Source organism: Perna viridis, chromosome 11, assembly GCF_037379345.1.
Source record: "Perna viridis isolate PV_CMFRI_1.1 ecotype Kerala chromosome 11, ASM3737934v1, whole genome shotgun sequence".
NCBI lineage: Eukaryota > Metazoa > Mollusca > Bivalvia > Mytilida > Mytilidae > Perna > Perna viridis.
In genome coordinates, this window is record NC_142455.1 from 18,773,892 (window position 1) to 18,797,222 (window position 23,331).

General features: G+C 32.5%; 1 protein-coding gene across 10 annotated transcripts in view; it reads left to right on the top strand.

Annotated features, from left to right (window-relative positions):
• LOC148603221 (integrin alpha-9-like) overlaps window positions 1–23,331 on the top strand; it is a 68,163-nt gene that overhangs the window by 2,686 nt on the left and 42,146 nt on the right. For all 10 annotated transcript variants that reach the window (XM_088553303.1, XM_088553301.1, XM_088553300.1 and 7 more), the window contains exons 2-4: window positions 5,659–5,783; window positions 21,854–21,951; window positions 22,659–22,907. In XM_088553303.1, the coding sequence (XP_088409429.1) occupies window positions 5,659–5,783; window positions 21,854–21,951; window positions 22,659–22,907 (472 nt within the window). The remainder of the gene's footprint in view (window positions 1–5,658; window positions 5,784–21,853; window positions 21,952–22,658; window positions 22,908–23,331) is intronic.

Below are 23,331 nucleotides of genomic sequence, written 5' to 3' on the forward strand. Positions count from 1 at the left end.
TTGTAATGTTTTAAGGTATATATTTACATTTAGTGCAGGGGTGGATCTAGTATTTTTGTTTAGGTTAGAGATGTAAAGGCTATTAATCTGTGCCTTTTGTGGATTTAAGAAAGGCGCAATTGCCAGGAAAGTAAATCATGTGTATATTGTACTATGCAGCTCTTCCAATACACATGTATCTTCTAATTTAACATGACCATAATTGCAATGTGTAACAATATCTTAAGGTCAATATTAATACCATGAAAGAACACTAGATTTAGTCATGCTAGTGGCCTCAGGAATATTGTATAATTAGTAAATCATTTTAACAATAAAGAGTGAAAACACTAAAAATTTAATGATTACTTGTAAAAATAATGATTGGGATCAGGTACATGTAGTTGACCTTGAGGTTATTCATTGACTTTAAACTGAACAATTATCTACTTATATCTAGTGTCAGACTTTAAAAGTTATGTGTTTATAGGATATGAGGTTTATTTTTATGTGTGTTAATAAAACAAATATGTGTGTGTAAATGATAGAGGTACAATGGTAGGGGTAGGTGGAAAGGGGGTGGGGAGAAAGTTTATTGAATGTTTTTTTTCCAATCTTGTTCTGTAGATAAGTGTCTCAATACATGATGGAGATTGTTATTTAGGCACCACTGCATCTAACTTGTCAGATTGTGTATGATTATTTTAAGGCAATATATCTTATCAATACATAAGTTAATTTGCTTTTATGCAATAGGCCAATTAAAAAAAATTGTTAACCCTTATACAAACTTGTTTTTCAGAAACTTTTGTTTGGGATTTAAGAGCTCTTTAGTTCATATGTACCTGCATTTTTTGCTATTTATATTCGCTTAAATATCTTAATTTCTTATATGTACAATGTACATGTACCTCACTAGGAGATAGACAAGTACAATTTTATTAGCAAACATTTTTTAAAAGTGGCCTGATTTTGGATTCTGTTGTACACTTATAGCATACCTATGTAAGGTGTGGCCATCACATAAATTTGATAGAAGGTATTTTGTAGTAGTTAACTTACATCATTCATACGTTTGTATTCTAAGAGAACCAGTTGTAGGTAAGATGAATGAAGTTTCAGTTTGAATTCATTTAATAAACCTCTTCGATTTTTCTCTTGAAGTACCAGCCTGATGCTTGCAAATGTCATGAAGCTTGTGGTGAAGCATTTTCAGTTTACTTCAATGTACATTTGTACTTCCAAGAGTTAGGTCCTGTAATCAATTTCATAATACTTTGTCCATGTACAGTGTAAAATATGTCAAAGTTATGACACAGTCATAGAAAATAGTATTGTGATGTCACTACCTACAACCATAAATATTATGCTTACAACTTTTTTAAGTTTCGATAATCGTCAACTTGAGAAAAATTAAAAGATCTCAATAAAGTTTCAACGAAAAGCATTTAAGGTGGAGAAACAAGGTAAATGAAATTTAAATGGTGGTAAATCAGTGATTGGAGGTTCTGGAATTTGGACATCCATGTACCATCAACAAAACTTGTATCAATTTTCATTATAAACTGACCAAATACTACTGTCATTACCTCTGTGTGTACAAACATAACTTGATTATAGTCCCCTCAAGGGAGATAACTGCAGCAGACAACTAAGAGACATGTATCTTATGTCAAAATAGATTAATAACATATGTAAATTGAAACTATTGTGTCAGACATCTGTCATAGAAGCATTTTTATTGTGTCAACAGTGACAAAATTAGACAAGTGGTCAATGTACCTAGGTCAGTGGTATCATGAACGATTTATTCCTATACATGTAATACTGTAAACTGGGAAATTTTCGCATTATATTTGTGATTTCTGCTATAAATCTGCTTTTGTGCAGTTTTATTTTAAATTCATGATTGTTCATCAAATTACTCTACTACAATGTTTTTCTATGAAAATATTCATGACAGTTTAATGTTGGCATTATGAATCTTGATGCTAAAATAGCAAAAATAAAATTGCTGCAAAAATTTCCTGGTTTGTAGTATATGTATGTAAGTGACCCATAGCATGCAGATAATTCCATATTGAATCAATGATAAATCTTTCTTTCCTTTATTGTTGTATATTGAAGTGTGTATTTCCGTGGGATGTTTGTCAAGTTTATTGTCTCTAGCTTTATAATTAACTCCAGAATAAAACTAGCACATATTATGGCTCTTAAAAACTAAAGTTGACAAGATCCAAATATGGCCAAGTTGGTCTGAACTGTTTTTTTATCCTATTGAAATTATTGAGAGATTTCATCCTCATCAAATTATTGAGAGAGATAATTTATTTAGGCAAAATATAATAGTCTTGTTTCCTGCTACCAGCAGGAAAAACATAGGGTACATGTACATGTAAACTGTATAGGTAGGGAAATTACTATTTTTAAAACATATTTTACATTCATTTAAGAGAGAAACAATCTTAATTTTCTTGAACCAAAATAGCCACACCATTTATAGCCACACCATTTTTAGGGTAGGCACAAAAAAATATATGGTAACTAGGGTAGCAGGAAACATACATATTTATTTGGCCTTACTAGGCAGAAAAATTTGCAAAATCTATGTTTTTCTTATCTTAAGGACCAATATATAGGGCCTAATCTTGACATCGATTACAAGGAGAAGTTTTAGTGTACATGTGTATTAAAAAATAACAATACTGACAGTTTTGTCTTTGTACTTCATCATGTGAAAGACAAATAGGAGAAGTGAGCAAAAACAAGGAGAAGTTTCTGCTTATTTTCCCTCTAGATTAGGCCTGATAGTAGAGAAATTCTGAAAAATAAATGTTTTGGACTGAAGAATAAAATTGTGAAAAACATGTATTTAAATGTCATATTGTTTTAAAAAATGCCCTTTTCTACTTTTCCAACGGTATTTTTATTGAAAGATACTTGTAACTCAGAGTCTCTTAAGTTCTTCTTGTCATTTTTGGAAAAAATTGTAGGGTTATAAGTATAAAATCATATGTGAATCTGACTTGTCATAAATATATGTATTATGTTGTAAAACACGAAAACATTTGTGTTGCAATTTTTCATATGAATGAATATGTGAAGAAACTTTAAGTGATTATATACCACAGACAATGTTTGTTTTCTCAGACATGCATATTAGATGTTTAGCTATGGCAATTTTCACTAGATACATGTATGTACATGTATCACAGTGATTTGGATTATCGTGCGCCATGAGCCATAGTCGCATTTCCTCTTAAAATGGCGTACTGAGTGACTAATGTGCCGCGTCATGTGTGTGCATTAAGTTTCCATCATTGATGATGGAGTGTTGTCCGCTACTTGTTGCAGTTAAAAAGGCATGAACATGTCTTTAAACAAGGTTTTAATTAGCTACAGTGTGTTTTGATTGGCTTGTTTTCGAGGGGATTTGAGGACCGGGGAATGAAATGGTTCTTTGTTGTGATTTGTTGGGATTGAATATTTTTCATCATTTATGCGTTTGAAAGAAAGAACAATTAATATTGTATTTTTAAAGAACTTAATAACACTATAATATCAGGAAAGTGTACTGGCGGTCCCATTTGAAATTGAAATTGTCACTAAAGTTATTTTTTTAAAGCTTGACCCAAAACAAAACAAGTTATCTTTTGCAAAAGAAAGTATAACTGTTGGTAACCAGAATCAAACTGCAATTGTTGTAGAAACTGACTTGCCAACTGAACATGATTCTGAACCCTCCTATTTAAAATATTGATAATGGTGGTGTCATGTCATCTGGTCCTAAAGCTCCACCGAAACATTTCCAAGATAAATGGACAAAATTTAATTGTAACCAAACAAAAAAAATAATGAAATAGGCTCTCACCTAATCAGCTTAGGGTTCTGTGGTCGTGTGGACTATGATTAAGCACTGGACAATACATAAGTACATGTATAAAAGCTCCAACAACAGAAAAGGAAAGTGATCTGATGTGGTAATTGACATTTTCGTATGATCTGCATTAATCTGCAGTGTAAATGAAAGTTTGCTAATGCTACATTGTACATTTGGTCTGCTATATTTACGCATAGCTGGCCATAGTTGCTATTCCATATTTTGTCCCATGGTGTTTTTTTTAGGATGACCCATTGAAATTGAAAATGTCCCATTGAAATGAAGGGTAAGGGGGCCATGGTCCTATTGACAAAATTTTAATCCCAATCACTGGTATCATCAAAGCAGGGGTTCAAATATGTATCTTCAAAAGTGAACGTTCCTGGACTTTTCCAAGTTTCAAATGAATGGTCCACTTGAGGCTAATTCCACAGCCAAGGGTTAAAGGTTCTGGACCCAGAAAAATGAAATTTCAGAGGTCTTAGGTCAGAATTCCAGACCACCACAAATTTGAAATTCTGCTAAGCAAATCCAACCCCTTTTCAAAGATGATCTGATAACACATACAGAGAGATTGTATGTAGGAATAGTTTCATATATCAAGGCTTATCTCAATGAATCAGTAGTATAAAATGATTTAAATATTTACATGTACCTGATAGTGAATTTATAACCATGTTATATTCATCATTTAAAAATCATAGGTAATGCATGAATTCTAATGGATGCCAAGCAATGAATTATAATGACTATGTCCCATCCAAAATAAATTTTGTAAATACTGATGTCCATTGTCATCTATCTGTTAAACCCCTGTGAACCTTATTCCCATGGACTTCGATCAAACTTGATACATACATACATACATATGTACAAGTAGTTCTTAAGATATCAAAGAATATTATATAATGTACAGATAAATTTCCAATAAGATGAAAACTTTTCTGTGCACTGCTGGCTAAAATACAGTTGTATATTTTTGGGCTGGTGTATTGTATTTTAAGATACATGTATACTCAAATGTACATGTAATTTATACACTGCAAAATTTTTATGGGCACATTATGATACATGTTGTATACAGCTTTATCTCTGTTCACATCGAACCCAGTTACTTAAAACCCTGTGAAGGGATCATTTTGTACAATATTTGCCTTCAATGTAATTTAGTTTTAAGAGTGATGGGACTTTACAGACAGAAAAAAGGGTGACAGGAGCATCACATGATTTCACATGAGATCTTGTGAAAGGAAAGATTTTATATTTAATCTTCTAAGATTTAAAAAAAATCTCAAAAAGGTCATTATTTTCTTAAAAGGCATATACTTCCTCAAGCATTTTTAAATTGTTTTTGGAGTATGTGTGATATTTGATATTTATAACGTGTCTGTTCTAAAGTATCTAATATCGATTTCTATACATAAGGTTTATCATTTACACTTGACTGAGATATTATTTACCAAATACTGTGTTCCTCCAAAATTAGGCTGTTCTTCCTAATGAATGGTTCCCACAAAAAGGTAAAAAATGACCCCAACTAAGATAGAACTACAAATGTAGTTCCCAAGAAGCAATTTAAGTGCTCAGTGTGGTGTTTCTGTTCAAATTCACAAACACTATGTAGGACTTGTTCCCCTGAATTGTTTTCAGATTAATGATTTTAATAATTTCCATATAAAAAAATGATCCATATTTTCCCAATTGAAAGATGATACAAAAAGGCCATCAATATTACTGAATGAAATGTAATACATTGATTTTATTCATTCATCTTAAATTACAAAATTTTTCTTTTTCAGGATTTTAGTTGGTGCACCAAAAGCCTTTGATAAATTTCAGCCATCTTTACGAGAGCCTGGTGCCCTGTTTAGATGTGATCCAGACGGTGGGGGTAACTGTGATCAAGTAGAATTTGTAACTGGAGGTAATTATAGTCTTATCAGTTGACATCAAAGGAAAGAATACAGAGGGGTCTAGAAATAATAGATTTTATTAAGGGGATTCCTGGCCATCATTTGCTCAAATATTCCCATACTTAGCAGGAAATCAACATTTTCCAATAATGGGGGGGGGGTGTCCTTTCCCTTTATCTACCACTGGAATAAAATATCGTACAGCACATTGAGCACAATGGTAAGATGTGCATTTTATTATTTTTTCCTGTGCTGGTTAAGATTCAGTAGGTTAGATTTGGGTTTTAAAACATATTACAACAAGGATATTAAAGTGCTCATAAGAAAACTAAGCCCTCTGTTGGCTCTTTACAGCAATGTAAATATTTAAATAGTCTTAAGACATTGTTAGAAAAATGCATTATTACAATAAGTCAAACAATGTGTATTGTACTCCTGGATATATATACATGGTAAATACATGTAAATACATGTAGGTCATGTGAAGATTTTGAAAACATTGATATGTTGAGATGGAGAACTCTAACTTAGCATCGGAAACTTTCCATTTCATTTGGATATTGGATTTGAGATATGAACAAAAATCTTGTGACACATGCAACATGATCTTAACATTAAAGATTTTTGGTATAATAGTAAATTCAAGTGTGTTAGATTTCGACCACTGCCTAGATTTTGTAAGTTTGGTAATTTTGTTATTATCCTTCATTTAATTAAATCCAATACTTCTGTTTAAATCTCGCTTTGGTGAGAAGTTATTTTCCCCTTTGTCTGTCTGCCTGTCTGCTGTCTGTCCTTCACACAGTTCATGAGCTCAACTCTTCTAATCTTTATGAGTGTTGGGATGTAATTACATACATCATATATATTTCTTGCATTTTGATCTCCTAATTTTGAGAGATTAATGGTCCTTTGAACCTAGATATTTTCCCCAAAATACACAACTGTAGCAGATCAGCTGGTTGGCTTTCACATTTGATAGAACAAATGGTTTGTATCACAATTTTGTGGAGGGCAAAGTTGAGTGACTGTTATACAATATATCTAATTCATGATACAAATTAATGATGATGAATGAAAATCTTATTTATTAATGTAAATTTGTGAGATTTATTCTTTTTTAAATTGACACAGGGCATTATAACTTTATTTTGTTGTGGTGATCATACATTAATATCAGGAATAAAACCGAGGTTTATATAAGTATGGGATATACACAGATGTAAATGACATTTTCTTGTAAACTCAAGAAAAGTTGTAGGCTTTAATGTTAAATATGGTTCTACTTAAAAACCAGGCAGGGGGTAATTCATTATATTTCAAGATAATCAATGAAACTGTTAAAATTCATTTGTAGGGTCCTAGAAACCTTCAAAAATAGATCTGCTACTTATTGTGAAGTATTTATTGTTAGGTTGTAGTGTGAAAGTTCTGGTGGGAAATTTTCCCATGCTTTTCTGTAGTAGAACGTAACCAAATTTTAAGTGTTAATATCTCCAGTGGGCAATTTTAATTTATACTTTTATTTTAGAATACAATTTCTTTGAGTCCTACTGAAGGATTTCCATTAAAAAAATATTTAGATTAAGTAATGCAAGAATCAGTAATCATAAGCTTCTGTATAGTTTTAGGCAGAGTTTTACTTTAAAAATATGATCCAAGAAAGATTAATGGTAATGCATGTTCTGAATGTATATGACAATTACATGTAAATACACGTATATTACAATTATAAGTACAGATTACTCATTTTACAGTTAAAGTATGTGTTTATTCTTATTATTATTATAATTAGCTCACCTGGCCACAAGCCAGCTGAGCTTATGGGAACACTTGGCATCCGTCGTCATCTTAGTGAACGAAATTTTCAAAAATCTTCTCTTCTAAAACTACTAGACTGACAGGAATGTAAACTTGTCATGATTATTTCTTAGGGTGTTCTGCACAAAATGAGAAGATTTTTGAAAATTTCGTTCACTAAGATGATGACGGATGCCAAGTGTTCGCATAAGCTCAGCTGGCTTGTGGCCAAGTGAGCTAATTATAATAATAATAATAATGTGTGCCCCAGGTGGTTGAATAGGGTACCCCTGGCGTGTTACATGTTGGGGTTGTCAGGCTATAATACAGAAAACCTGACCGCAAACCATAGTGGTGCACTGTGTTTGGAAAGATGCCACGTTCCACGCACATTAAAGAACTCTACTGTGGTATTCTCCTGGAGTAGGAACCATAGGACTCCGCCACAGGAGGCTAAATTGCCCAAAACTACCCATCTCCCTATTTCCAGTGACAATCAAAATTTGTTTACCCCATTATCCTTGTGTCCCATCCCTTTTTCATTTCATCATCATTTCATGTTCATTTTATCATCCACTTCATGTTCATCGTCTAAATATAGCTGAAATATTGCTGCTCGGACGTTAAACCCCAACAATCAATCAATCTGATGCTTAATATAGACTTGGTTAAGGGACTATCTTCCTACATGTATTTCAGGCTTTTCTGATGCTCAATATAGACTTAGTCAGGGACTATCTTCCTACATGTATTTCAGGCTTTTCTGGTGCTCAATATAGATTTAGTCAGGGACCATCTTCCTACATGTATTTCAGGCTTTTCTGATGCTCAATATAGACTTAGTCAGGGACTATCTTCCTACATGTATTTCAGGCTTTTCTGATGCTCAATATAGACTTAGTCAGGGGACCATCTTCCTACATGTATTTCAGGCTTTTCTGATGCTCAATATAGACTTAGTCAGGGACTATCTTCCTACATGTATTTCAGGCTTTTCTGATGCTCAATATAGACTTAGTCAGGGGACCATCTTCCTACATGTATTTCAGGCTTTTCTGATGCTCAATATAGACTTAGTCAGGGGACCATCTTCCTACATGTATTTCAGGCTTTTCTGATGCTCAATATAGACTTAGTCAGGGACTATCTTCCTACATGTATTTCAGGCTTTTCTGATGCTCAATATAGACTTAGTCAGGGACTATCTTCCTATTTCAGCTTTTTCTGATGCTCAGTATAGACTCAGTCAGGGGACCATCTTCCTATAAATTTGCAAGTCCGCCAAAACTGCAAAGTGGACTTCCACACATCCCATGATGCCACTGTGTATCTCCTATCTTGCGTTAGCATCAGAATGACTTGGGTATATTCTTTAGTCTTTTTAGATGTATGTTGTTACTAGTATAGTTGTATCTGTTTTTTTTATTGTTTCTATTATGTTGATTGTCTTTAAATTTTCCTACAGTATGAATGAGGTTGTCCATGATTTCATTAGGAAAGACACTTTATAAACTGTGCAGGGAAAATATTAAGCTATTCAATACACTGTCCAATTCAAAGTAAAAATAAGAGAATTTGATAACATTTGTAAAAATTAAAGGATTTGATCACATTTGTAAAAATAGAAGGATTTGTCACAATTGTAAAAATAAAATTAACATGTAGCACTTGACTTCCTTGACAGCAAAGGATATCCTGAAATGTTCAGACTAATGAGTAAGCAGCATTTCAACTGACTTCAAGTTGAGTTTTAAAAATATTTAATAGTACACAAAATGAGACTCAGATTTAGTATACGAAATTCTGTGAGAGAGAAGCTTTCCATACTATGCAATTCATACATGGAATTATTTTATATTAATGGATTAAAATTCATAGACGAATAAGAGGGGGAGCTAAATTTGTTTTAAGTATTATTAGAATAACAAATGAATTTAATTTCTTAGCTACCCCCCCTTTTAAATGTCTTAATCGACAACTGAAAAGCCTTAAAACTTACCCTAGATTCATTTTCGTCTTTAGTGCATTTTAATGTTACTTGAGTATATATGGCAACCCTTTCACTGTACCTGTGTTTAATGATGTTTTTGGGCCAGCTGGGGCCTGCCCTTTGGTGTGAGGGCTTCTTTGTTGTTCATTGAAGAGTAATAGGTGGCTTTGGGTTGACATTTTCATCCTGGTGAGGTTGTTGTCCCTTTCACATATACACCAAGCAAGAAATTGCAGTCAAGATCTCTTTTCAAATGAAAAAGACATTTCCTAGAAATATACATGTACTTAATTGACTGAAATAGAAGAGATATGAAAATATATGGGAAAATTCATATTGCACAGAGTACATGTACCATGTATTGTGGGCAGGTGTATTGAGTACATGTACTTGTAGTGTGTGATAAAGTAGGATATAATAAGAGCATTCAAACATACAGGATTTCAATAACAAATTTCTCGATACCCATCATCCTTTTTGCAGTGTTAAAAGTATAACAGCTCTAAAATGAAACCGAAAATAATGAAAACAAATAAAGTGCTTTCTACCTTAAAAATATCTATTATGAAAATCTTCAATATCAGTTTTGAGTTATCATATTATATGTGAAAAGACAGGCAGACGAAGTATGTATTTTGCTACAATATGTCCCCCCCCCCATTTCATAACGAAATAAAACTACATTTTTGTGAAAAGAGAGGAGATATAACAGCCAGTTGGCATTGGATGTATTTAACATATGAAATGTTTGGTCTTTTAACATGCAACATTGTATTTGCTTTGATTTCATATTTTGCAAATAAGAAAACCTATTTGTGGGTCCATACCCAATAATCAAGGCCTTGATATTTAATTTAATGGTTAAAAAAAGACTATAGAGGTGAATATATTCAGTCATTTATGAAAGCAATCGGAACTAATCGGCTGTTTCCAGTACACTAAAAAATAACTTTGTGTAATGAGAAAGGCTGAGGAGGTTTGATTATTTAAGGGCGTTGGGGGTGGGGGGGATGGGTGTTCCAGACTATTATTCCCCCATTTTGGCACAAATTTTGCTCATATTAACAAAACTTTTCCAACATCAAGGAGGAGGGGTCCTAAATAGTGCAACACGCTTTTCGAAAAGAATTATTGTTTATGAGGTGTCAATTTTGTCAGTTCACAACAAATGTATCTTTGTCTTTGGTATCCAAATGTAATCCTTGAATTTACAAATTTCAATAAGAATTTACACAATTTTGACAAGGTACAAACAAACAAGACCAACAAATAAAAGTTCATTTATTACTAAAGTTGAAAAATCTGAAAATCAAAATATGTTTGAGATATAGATGTTCAAGTTGGTTAACTCAATGAACTTCTCATTTAATTGGATTTCAAATTAGCAATGGCCTGAGTTCTTGGACCTTCTGACTAAGAACCTTTCATGTCCTGAACCTTGGAACTTCAATTTCTGACTCCGGACCGTTCAAGTCCTGAACCTTCCATTGTTAAAAATAAATTTGAACAAAAAACATAGACAATTTTATTCAAAATGATGAAATTCACACTTATGTAATTTTATACATATTATAAAAGAAGTATAATGGTATGTCACTATTAGTGAAAAAAGTCTACTTTTTAAAAAGAAGTAAAAAATACACTTAAGCTTACATAGGTGTTTAAAGAAATGACAAGTGTCGTAAGCAAAAAATGATTAATTTTGTAAATATATCGCTAGGAGTGAATTTCTTGTGTCATTTATATTGTGGTCACAGGTCTATGCCTTCAAACAAGAATATTTGTTATTTTCTACTATGCATAACTTAGAAGTGATTACATTGAATTTTTTTATGGTAAATATGTCTCATTAAATTGATATGTAGTAATATTTCCATGTTTTAATGAGTTTCTTATCAAGTTTCGGCATCTTATAGCTTGAACACAAACAATGGGGAGGTTGTAAGGTCTCTCTAACTTCCTGTGGTCCTGTCACATCTTTACTGATATTTGAACCCAATATATATATCAATGGATATTTGTGAAAAATATTAAAGTCATGTTATATGGTATGAACAAAAATATTTAAAAAAGATTGACCCAAACCCAAATTTTCTGCTATTGTGTATGCATTAATGTGATTTTAGGCTTTGCTTTTGAGGGAAGGTGCTATTTGAACTCGCTTAACAACTTTGTGGATAATACACCTCTGGACCAATGAGGAAAAAATGTGAGACATCCTGTAAAACTCTAGTCCGAATTTCCTCTGACCCTGCAACCCTCCTCTTTTTCATTTAGATATTGATATTTCGGGTTATCTATATCCAAATAAAGAAGAGGAGGGTTGTTGTACTTTTCATTTTCTTTATATAGATTTTATTAGATCCGAGTGTTAGATGTGAAAAGCACATGTTTTAACTATGTTTCAATTTGATAGGTTTTTTTTCAAAATGTCATGAATAGTTTGAAAGTATCCTCACAGGAATTTTGTTGAACATTTTTAGCACACAATTTCCTGAAAATTATAAAGGCACAAGTAGATTGTTTCCTCTGTTAAAGTAAAAATTATTTTACGTAAGTTAAACAAATATTTAATCATTGAGGACAGAAGTTCACATTTAGGTCTGCAAATTCAGTGCCTTTCCGCTTAAACATATCACATTTTTACATTTATGCTGAATTGCTTCTTAAGTACTTGTATCAATAACTGCTTGACACTTGATTTATACATTTACACTACAAAATAGTTTCTTCTCTTTCACACGGACTGCACTTGAAAGCCTTGAAAATATCAAAAATCAAATTTTTACCTAGATTAAAAGACACTGATAGGCCTGTGAAAAAAAAGCATTCAACTGGGTAATTGTGGATTAATATATGGAATTTGAAAACATTGAAACTATGCACTTTTACAATATTATAATTTAAACAGTTGTGTTACATGTAGTAATTTGATGTCATGGGTAACTGCCCCTACTCAGTAATTTGATTTCATGGGTAACTGCCCCTGTTCAATAATTTGATGTCATGGGTAACTGCCCCTGCTCAGTATTTTGATGTCATGGGTAACTGCCCCTACTCAGTAATTTGATTTCATGGGTAACTGCCCCTGCTCAATAATTTGATGTCATGGGTAACTGCCCCTGCTCAGTATTTTGATGTCATGGGTAACTTCCCCTGCTCAGTATTTTGATGTCATGGATAACTGCCCCTACTCAGTAATTTAATGTCATGGATAACTGCCCCTACTCAGTAATTTGATGTCATGAGTAACTGCCCCTACTCAATAATTTGATGTGATGGGTAACTGCCCCTACTCAGTAATTTGATTTCATGGGTAACTGCCCCTGCTCAGTAATTTGATGTGATGGGTAACTGCCCCTGCTCAGGAATTTGATGTGATGGGTAACTGCCCCTACTCAGTAATTTGATGTGATGGGTAACTGCCCCTACTCAGTAATTTGATGTGATGGGTAACTGCCCCTACTCAGGAATTTGATGTGATGGGTAACTGCCCCTACTCAGGAATTTGATGTCATGGGTAACTGCCCCTTCTCAGTATTTTGATGTCATGGATAACTGCTCCTGCTCAGTAATTTGATGTCATGGGTAACTGCCCCTGCTCAGTATTTTGATGTGATGGGTAACTGCCCCTACTCCGTACTTTTATGTCATGGGTAACTGCCCCTACTCAGTACTTTGTTGTCATTGGTAACTGCCCCTGCTCAGTATGTTTTATATGTTGTATTTGTTCAGCTATGTCAAATTAAAACAAGACATTCTGATCTGAACTTTCAATCTTTCAAATCATTTCAAGGTCAATCCATCCCGATTAAGTTTTACAGGTTGCCATTTGATGAATGATGGATGTTCTTTGAGTAATGGCCTATGAGTGATGCCAGGTGATTCAATCAGTTTCTCGTTAACCTGTCTGTTGTGACATAATTCTGCAATCCATTGAAATCATTTATCACAAAAATTTTAAGCTTCTTATTGAAAACATGTCTAATAAGATGTTCAGTTTTAAATTTATGAAATGTTAAACCAAATTAACATCTTGTTCAGAACATGTAATGCTAGGTGTGCATTTTTCAAAAGCTTGTGTGTTAGTAACATTTGGTTCTACCAGTACATGGAATATAAATGTAAGCATGAGAAACATCTAAGACTTTAATATTCTACTTAAATGTAAGTGTTTGTAAGAATCAGGCAAAATGGGAAAAATTAGAAACATGCATGTCACAACCCCACCGATTTGACAATGTAATATCACTCAAGGACGCTTTCTCTGTTTGAAAAGACCATAATTTGATCTCAGCATCACTGGCTTTGCTCAGAAATTTTTCAATAGAATGTTAGGAAAAGGAGGTTTTTGACGGAGTTATCTGCTTTTGAAATGTTCATTTTCAGTGCATTTCAATGAAATTATAACTCAATTAGCCAAAATGATATGGAAAATTTTGTCTTTTTTCCTTGATTCTGACGGGGCAAATATTCAAATTACGCAATCAAAGTGATGGGGTTTTTATGCAATGTTTTACCCACTGCCTGATTCTTACAGAGACTGACACTTAAATGAGCATTTTTTTGTTTGTTTGATTTATGAAAATACATCCTTATGTTGCCAGTTTATACCAAGAACTTCCCTACTGTTTCAGAACACTAAACAAAAATAAAGATCAAATGTATTTCCTTTTATATCATTCAATACATCTTTTATAACCTGTAAATATGTTTCAGGCAATTATCCAGCTCAGTAATTTCTTCAAAACTAGTTTTCAAATGAACTGAAGATTTGAAGGACTCGTTTTTGGATGTTAAGTAATAAACTAGCATTCATGGAATGAAGTTCTTTCAGTATGAATGTGTCAAGAAGTGCTAAATGTGCTAAGCATGTTCCACTTAATACAATTATCAGTCAAAATCTCCATCCTATCATCAATATTTTATGATTAATAAACAGGAAATGAAGAGCAGTAATTTTACCAAGTAAAATTATGGGGAGGAGTTCAAATTGATAAAAAGTGTTTAATTGTGAAAATCTGAATTATTATCTTCAGCTGAAATTAATTCTGTTCGAGTATAATTACAGTATAGGATAATACTCTGTTGAAATACTTTTGAGTGTGATTGCAAATGAACTTTTGGACAGGTTTAAAAAATTGGAAGAAAGGATGAACAGAACATAATTTGTAAATGTGTGTGAAGTTTGATACTGTTTAACTATTCATTACAGTTTTTACTTCAAAAATCAATAATATTGATTGACATTCAGTTTATACATATTAGGAAAAGTTGTTCTGAATGATATGGAGATGCTAATATTTTTTATTTATTTTACATGATGTAATCTTTTAAAATTTTGTTCATTCTACAATTTTCACAAGAATAAAAAAAACCTAGTGCTAACAGCACTTTGATTTGCCCCTGCAATTATAGTATTGTGGTAAATGTACCGATAATAGATATCAATGTGTCTGCATGTCTGTCTGTCTGTCTGTACATTTATCGGCTTGTTCATCTGTCTACATATTTTTATACCCTGCCACACAAAGTATCAAAGTTCCATGTGATGTCCCTATGAATGAGTGCCCCTCCATATGTCTCTTGCCTGTCTGACTGTCCAACTGTCATTCCCTGACATATTCCAGATGATAACTTGAGAACTGATCTATGAATTTTTTTAACTTTGCACAGTTGTTAAGTATCCAAAATACAGGTAAAGTTTGATTTTAAGCAAAATTCAATACATGTATGTTTTTTTTTTAGTTGTTCATTTGAAATTTTGCCATCCCCTTTTTTTCACCATTACATGCCTTATTTTTGTTAGTTCAACTCACCTAAACTATTGGAAAAAATTTACAGATTTCAAACCCTTACACTTTGGCTGAAAAGCAGGAGGTATTTAGTGATCATGGGGTTTCGTCAGTTTATCAGTCCATTAGCCTGTCCATTAGCCCATCCCCAGTTCTAATATGCAACTCCTTTGAAACCACTGAATGGAATTTGATGAAACTTTGACAGATTCTTTTTTACACAATGCCATTGTGACTTCTTCTAATTTGTTTTTTTTCTTCATTTGAATGATTTTTGAGGTTTTCTGAAGCAAAACATTGACTTTGTAATTGGTCAACCAAGGGAGGACCATTCTTTTAATCTGCTACTCATCTGAAACTGCTGAATGGAATGTGATGAAACTTTGAAAGTTTCACAAACTGCAGCATTAAAATTCCTATTGTCATACCTAGATTTGTACATGATTGATATGGTGATATGTAAGATTTGAATTATGTAAGATGTACAAATTTCTCTCTCCTCTACCATAGGTGTCATCCAGAGGTCACTTCATGGACTTCAATACAAAGGGAATTGTTATGGTCATCATCAAAAATTTTAGTAAGAAGTTGTTTTTAAAATATGGTATTAAAATCATTACCCTCATTTACATTGATTATTTCTTAAACCCATAAATTTTACACCAGGTTTGCCAATACACCCATTTGTGCTAACTGTTGGAATATCGATGAGCCACGTACACTGCCACAAGGAAAATTCTTTTGTTCTACCCAATCTCCACCTTGCAGAAGTGTATATTGAGCATGCTCATCAAATAATACAAAAGGGTGTATTGCAAAGCCCCCATCCTCCAAATCATTGGAAATTCACAGTATTATATGAAGGTCCAGCATTATAAGTGGATTTGCATGCTAATGTTCCATATTATGATTATAATTCAGTTACCATGCATATTCTTCATCTCTATGTGCTATTGAATATTTTATACAACCTTTGATAATGTATTGCCATATATGGTCTGCCCTTCCACACATACAAAACCAAAAACCACATTAAAAGGGATATTTTTTCTGACATTGTATGTCTTTATATCAATAGAAAAATGAAGGGATATGTTGAAACACAACTGTTCCAGGATTTAAACTAAATACTTTTGGAGATCACCAAAAGGCTTTCAGCTAGTGTAAACACACCTATAAGTATGCTCGACAACAAAAGTAATAAAATCCATGGTAACAGAACAAGATACTTTCTGTCATAGTTGATTGCTTTAAACCTTTTTTTTGATTCTGAGTTGTTTGACCTAAATATCCATATATGTCTTGTGAATTCAGTATTATTTGTTTAAAATCTACAGTCTGTTCCATTTGTCTTAATCCACACTCCCCCTAACCTTCAGTATTTTTTTTTGTCCCCTTTCGGCAAATGCCGAAGGGGACTTAGGTTTGCACTCCGTCCGTCTGTCTGTCTGTCAGTCCATCAGTCACACTTGGTATTCTTTACTTTTTTTTGTAATGCCTCATCCAATTGATTTCATATTTTGTTTACAGTCTTATCATGACAAGTTACAAGTTAAGTTCGAATGACATTATGGTTGAATGATTTTTACAGAAGTTATGACCCTTGGACATAGAAAATTTCATGAAATTTTATGTTTTTCAGACTTTTTTTGTAATGCTTCATCCAATTGATTTCATATTTGTGATATAGTCTTATCATGACAGGTTACAAGTTAAGTTTGAATGACCTTATGGTTGAATGATTTTTACGTAAGTTATGGCACTTGGACATAGAAAATTTCTTGAAATTTTATGTTTTCTGGACTTTTTTTGTAATGCCTCACCCAATTGATTTCATATTTGGTATATAGTCTTATCATGACAAGTTACAAGATATGTTGGAATGGTGTTACAGTTGAATGATTTTTACAGAAGTTGTGTCCCTTGGACATAGAAAATTTCATAAAATTTTATGTTTTCCAGACTTTTCTTTGTAATGCCTCATTGAATTGATTTCATATTTGTTAGCTAGTCTTATCATGACAAGTTACAAATTAAATTTAAATATTATTGTAGCAAAATGGTTTATATGGATCTTATGGCCCTTTGACATAGAAAATTACATAAAATTTTATGTTTCATAATTTTGATGCAAATTGCTGCTGTCATTCTAGAGTAATTTGCCCTTTAATTCATAATAACGAAGTTTTTTTCAACTTTCCAGGTGATAGAAAGAGAATGTCTTTATGCAGCTTTCTGTAATGCAAAAATGTTATTATCTACTGTAAAATGAAGCTCAGGTTTGATTTTGATGGAATTTGCTCTTGCTGTTCAAGAGTTATTTTCTCTTGATTGTTAAAAAATAACAACATCCATTGTTAGTTCACATATATAAAAAAAATCTCATAAAGACAATGAGTTCAAAGGCCGAAAGGGGACACTGTATTGCATCAGCAATACTGTCAGAATGCTTGTTTATAGTAAAAGCTGTCTGACCATGATGCTAATTACCTTATTCTATTGGTAAGAAATCTATCTGATTGTTTGAGTTAATATGTAAAAATGTATTGGTGGTAGATAGGGTTGGTCATCTTATGAAAAAAGTACTTTGTAAGCTAGGTTACAATCTCACATGAACTTCCTGAGAAAACAATAGATAAACTTACCACAAGTATTTTGTATCACATACAGTGACTGAAAAAAATATAAAAAAACATGTACCTATTACATCATGTAATTAAAGGATGTTTATAACAATTTTTTTTTTATTAATTATGGTACATGAAAAATTAGATGTGGATCTTTGCAAAGGTCAAACTTATGCTTGTTTGTTAAATCATAAAACATTTTAATGTGTACAATCCTGAAAATCGTGTCTAGTTTAGATTGGTTTAACCATATTTTGCGTTTTAGGGGTGGGGCTAGAAATTTTCAAAGGAGTTGTTCTGAACCAGAGATAATTAGTTCTTTTTTGCCAGAAATTTGCAAGAAAGTGGACACAACTTTTTTAATAACTTATGGGAGAGGGGTAACTTGAGGTACCCTCAGCTATGTACATTCTGGAATGTTACAGAAAATACAATTATGTCCATGGGGACTTGTTCTTCCCTGTCTTCCCTTACATGAACTACAACAACCTTATAAATGTGTAATTAACTGGCCAACTTAGAGGAAGATCAATCATGAAAACAAGTCATTGAAAACTTAAGCAATACTTCTAATATTGGAAGGGGGGAATTAATTCTTTCACTCTATTAGTTTGAAGTCCTGCATTCAATTTCACCAAAAGTAGTGAATATGCTGGTAATATTGATTACAAATTATGACATGACATAGCTATTTTCTATCAATGATATTGTTGGCCTTTTTCAAGACTACCTCATAGTTTCACTTTTCTATGGAAACACAAGTCACCTGATCGCAATTCTGTTTCCTGATTGGCCAAATACTGATAACTTAGTGGCATTGTAAAAAACAGTATTGAAAATTTGAAATTGTGATGGATAAAACTGTCGAAAATTTGAAATTGCATGCCACGTGTTATTTTCTTAAAAGAAATGTAGAAACTAAGAACTAAAATTTTACTGGGTCAGCTATCTTTTTTTCAAAGATAGTACTTGTTTACAATTAACTGTACACTTATATGACTTTTCGTAAAATTGACATCTGATGACCAAGGCAAAGTCTACTTGATGCATTTAACTTACTACCTACTACACATCACAATTTAGTCACAACTGCTTTGAACTGTTTCTGTATACATGTACGTGAATATTGAAAAATACCTAATTCATTGATGGATGATTTTCTCTTTTTTTTTTTATATCAGTTCAAAATATATGTACTGGTATAAAGAATTTGTTGTAATTTATGAATGAATCTTTTTTTTTGTGATTTTTCATTGCCTTAATATAGTTATGTTGATTTCAGATGTTTGTTTACTTTATAAAGTTATTTGCTGTACTTGCAGCATGATTCTTAGTTAGAAATGAATGATTTTGCTCTGATGTTAATGTTGGTAATTATTTTGTCTTTGTGTGGTTATTTGAACTGTTGGTAATTATTTTGGCTTTGTGTCGTTTTTTTGACTTTTTAGTTTATTTTGAAGCAATGTCATCTTTCTGTTGAAGTGGATTTTATTGCTTTAGTTGTCGGAGCCTTTCAGAGCTTATTTGAAGGTGTGTTTACACTTACTAAAAACCTTTTGGTGATCTCTGTAAGTATTTACTATTTTTATAGGGGTTATACGATGGTACGATGGTACGTTTGTTGCATTTCACCATGTCTTTCCCTTTTCTATTCATTGTGCTTAGACCCAGACAAATCCAAATAATACATGTTTATTGACCTTAGATGACCTTACATTTGGTATTTAAGTAAACCAAGTCAAGTGTAAACTAATCCTCTCTTGTCTGTCAGGCCATCAGCCTCATGCTGAGTTATAAACATCAACACTCTTACCTAAATTACTGGGATTATCTCTATCACACTGGCCAACTAATTTGGTGAATGGTGTGTCACACAGTTAAATAGGTTGACAGATGTAGCCAGATTGTTCTGAAGTTACCTGTATAGGTAATTGTTAAGAATGGACCAAAAATAGTGACCATTGTCAAAGCAGTCTTTGGATAAACTATAAACTTAAGCAGTGAAAGGAGGGGAGATGTTTTTTTATTTTAGGATTCCTAAAAAAATTGGCCTAGTTTTGCAATATAATTGACTTTGCAACAGTTATCCTTCACAAATGGTGAAGAAGTTGACGAACAATTATAACAAGTATAACTTGTCTTAAAGTAAGTTATGCATGTATACTTTGGTCAAAAATTATAAACAATAGTTATTATTAAATTTCTAATCGATTACAAATCAAATTAAGATTACCATTAATCCAAATGTCATTTTAAAAGTTCAGGGTTCAAATGGAATTGTTGGAATCCTAGACTTTAGACCAGTCATCATAAAATGATGTCACAGTACCAAAGTAGCTTATACAGAAAGTTATGCACAAAGATACCCAACCAGTCAGAAGGTTGATTACAAATCAAGTTAATTTATTTCAGAATGATCTGAAATCACTTGTTACAGTACAGTAGCTTTAATTGTTGATTTAAGTAGTACTCCAGCTAAGGATCATGCAAAATGTGATTCATGGGTAAAAAGCCTACATATTTTTATTTTTGATATTTTGTTTGAAATGTCATAGTAATTAACATGTGGTTTTTCATGTAACCCGTGCTCTTAGGAGATAAAAATTATATAGAATGCACTGTAGATTTCAAAATTAAGGGAGATAACTCTGTAAATGGCACTCAAGGCCAATATTTTGTGCTTTTTTCTTAATTTTGGTTTTTGAATGATAGGTACATCCGTATAAACAGAACCTTGAATGATCAGTACACCTGTCTAAACCAAACCCTGAATGATTGGTACACCTAAACTGAACTCTATCTAAACCAAGCCTATAATAATCGGTAAGCCTGTTTAAACAAGAGTCCCATTAAACTCCCATTTTATCAATTTAAATGTATTTTAAACCATGGTAAACTTTTAACACTTGCTTAAAACAAACAAAGTATATATAGGTTTTGTTTAGAAAGGTTTCACTGCATATTTACAAAAATTGGCTTTTTGCTTACCTTGCCAAAGATTTATATGAGCTTATGCCATCTGTCATCCATGGTCTGTTTACTTTTTTTTTAAAAAAAAACCTTGTTCTCTGAAACTATACTATAAATCTGATGAAGCTAATATATGGTCACTATCTAGTTTTCAAATTTATTCTGCAGACATTGCCCTTATATAAAATACATGTTTGTATGCATGTACATTTTTGCCCGTACATTATTGGCCATGGCAATATCTAAGATTACTACGAAGCCAAGGATTCAATATTTCCCCCATTACTTAACAATATAGATTTTCAAATAAATTTCAGGCTGCTGCTGAAAAAAATGAATTATTTTTGCACATTATTAATCTCAACATAAAATCCCTGCCCAAATATTGTATTGATAATCAACAAGTTTATGGTAAAAACAAAAATGGCAGCTGAGAATATGATGGGAGTGAATTTCTTTATTTTATGATAGAGAAGAATTAAAGGCAACATTCCTCCTTTGGCTTGCAAAGCTCTGTTGAGGTCTCCATAAAAATAAAGGCAACATTCCTCCTTTGGTTTGCAAAGCTCTGTGGAAGTCTCCGTAAAAATAAAGGCAACATTCCTCCTTTGGTTTGCAAAGCTCTGTAGAAGTCTCCTTGGGTCAACGATGTAGGATAAGTTCTTATTGGACGTGCTTTCCTTGAAAGAGGAAAACTTACTTTTTCGAATTTTGGAAACAATAAATTAAAATGAAACTTTCAATTGATAAATGACATAAAAGCCTTCCAAAATCTCTATTGGTTGAAATTTGAATACTATAACACTTTTCAGGAGGTGTATCGTATATAAGAAGTTTTAAATGTAACAAATAGTTGTGAATATGTTCTTTGGTATAACTCTATGTCAATTATCTTTAAGGAAACACCAAACAGTATGATAGTCAGGGTACAACGATTGTAAATTTTAAAGATAATGGATGGTTTGGAGCTTCTTTAGCGGTAGGAGATGCCATCATGGTAAGACATATATGTTAAACACTCTGTTAAATACCAATCCATATAGAATCTAGCCAATTCATGGTGATTTCTGGTGCAGAAAAAAAAAACAAGGAACAAATGATGCTTTCGAAGTACCATTCTGTATAAGAATCAGGCAATGGGTAGCACAGCGTTTTTCTCAATTAAGTCATTTTTGCCTAAAATATATTCAGTACATCTACATAACAATTGAGAAGCTATTTCCTGAGCATCTAAGACAGATATATTTTTTGACTGCTTATATACATGTAGGAAAAATGTTTCAACCATTTTGACATAGTGCATTTCAACTAAACTTATAGATTCAATGTCTTTAGAAGGCAAACTTTACAAACCCTTTTATTGGTATTTCTGGGGCTGTGAGGTAAAAATACTTGGATAATACAACAAAATATCTGCGTTTCTTTTCTTTATGTGCCTCACTGTATACCTATTTTGCCTGATTCTTAGACAGGGAAGTACCTTATTTTTACACAACTATTGTCCTTTCTGTTTTCTGAGAAAATGATTTATTTCTTACTTTAATCTGCTAAATCAAGAACAATAACTCTTGCAAAGTGCCAATTTCATATATACACAATCTTTTTATCTGAAAAGTAAATAACTGAATGATAAACTAAAACTTGTTCTGTGGTCCATGGAAAATGAGGAAAATTATGTCTACATATTCTGTATATTTTTGGTAGGTATGTGCACCCAGATGGAGAGACAACATAGAAACCATTTTAAACCAAAACTCACTGACACACATGAGTGGCATATGTTATGAAATTGGCAGAATAATGGATAAAAGGACAAGTGGTATTTTTGCATTATTTGGACAAAATGTACAACAAAATTGGACTCATGCATATCCACCAGAATTCAATACTGTTGGAACCTATTACAATCTTTTGCATGGACAAATGGGAATGTCTGTTAGGCCAATGGATGGGGTAAGAAGCAATAAGCTGTGAATGCTTGTAATAGTAAAAAATAGATATGGGGAAAGCATCTGTAAGGAACTCCTCTGGTTAAGAAATACGACTTTTGAGACACGAATATTTCTATTTATAACCTTGCAAGATTTCTGTACCCATGAGTGAGATAAAACATTCCTTTCAAGTTTGCATTCATTTGAAACTGCAAACGTCAGTGTGGATCACACCCCTTTTTGTGATAGTCCTAATTCCCCGCTTAAAAAAACTGAAATGACAAAATGAGGGGTTTTTTGGTTTTGCTTTTGTTTTGCTCTGTTTTTGTTTTTTGTTTAGTTTTCTTGTATATAATTTTTTAATCAAACTGTTACTGAGGGTCTTTATGAGGCAGAAATAACAACAACAAAAAAGCAAAAAAACAACATAAGATTTTTGTTTTTTT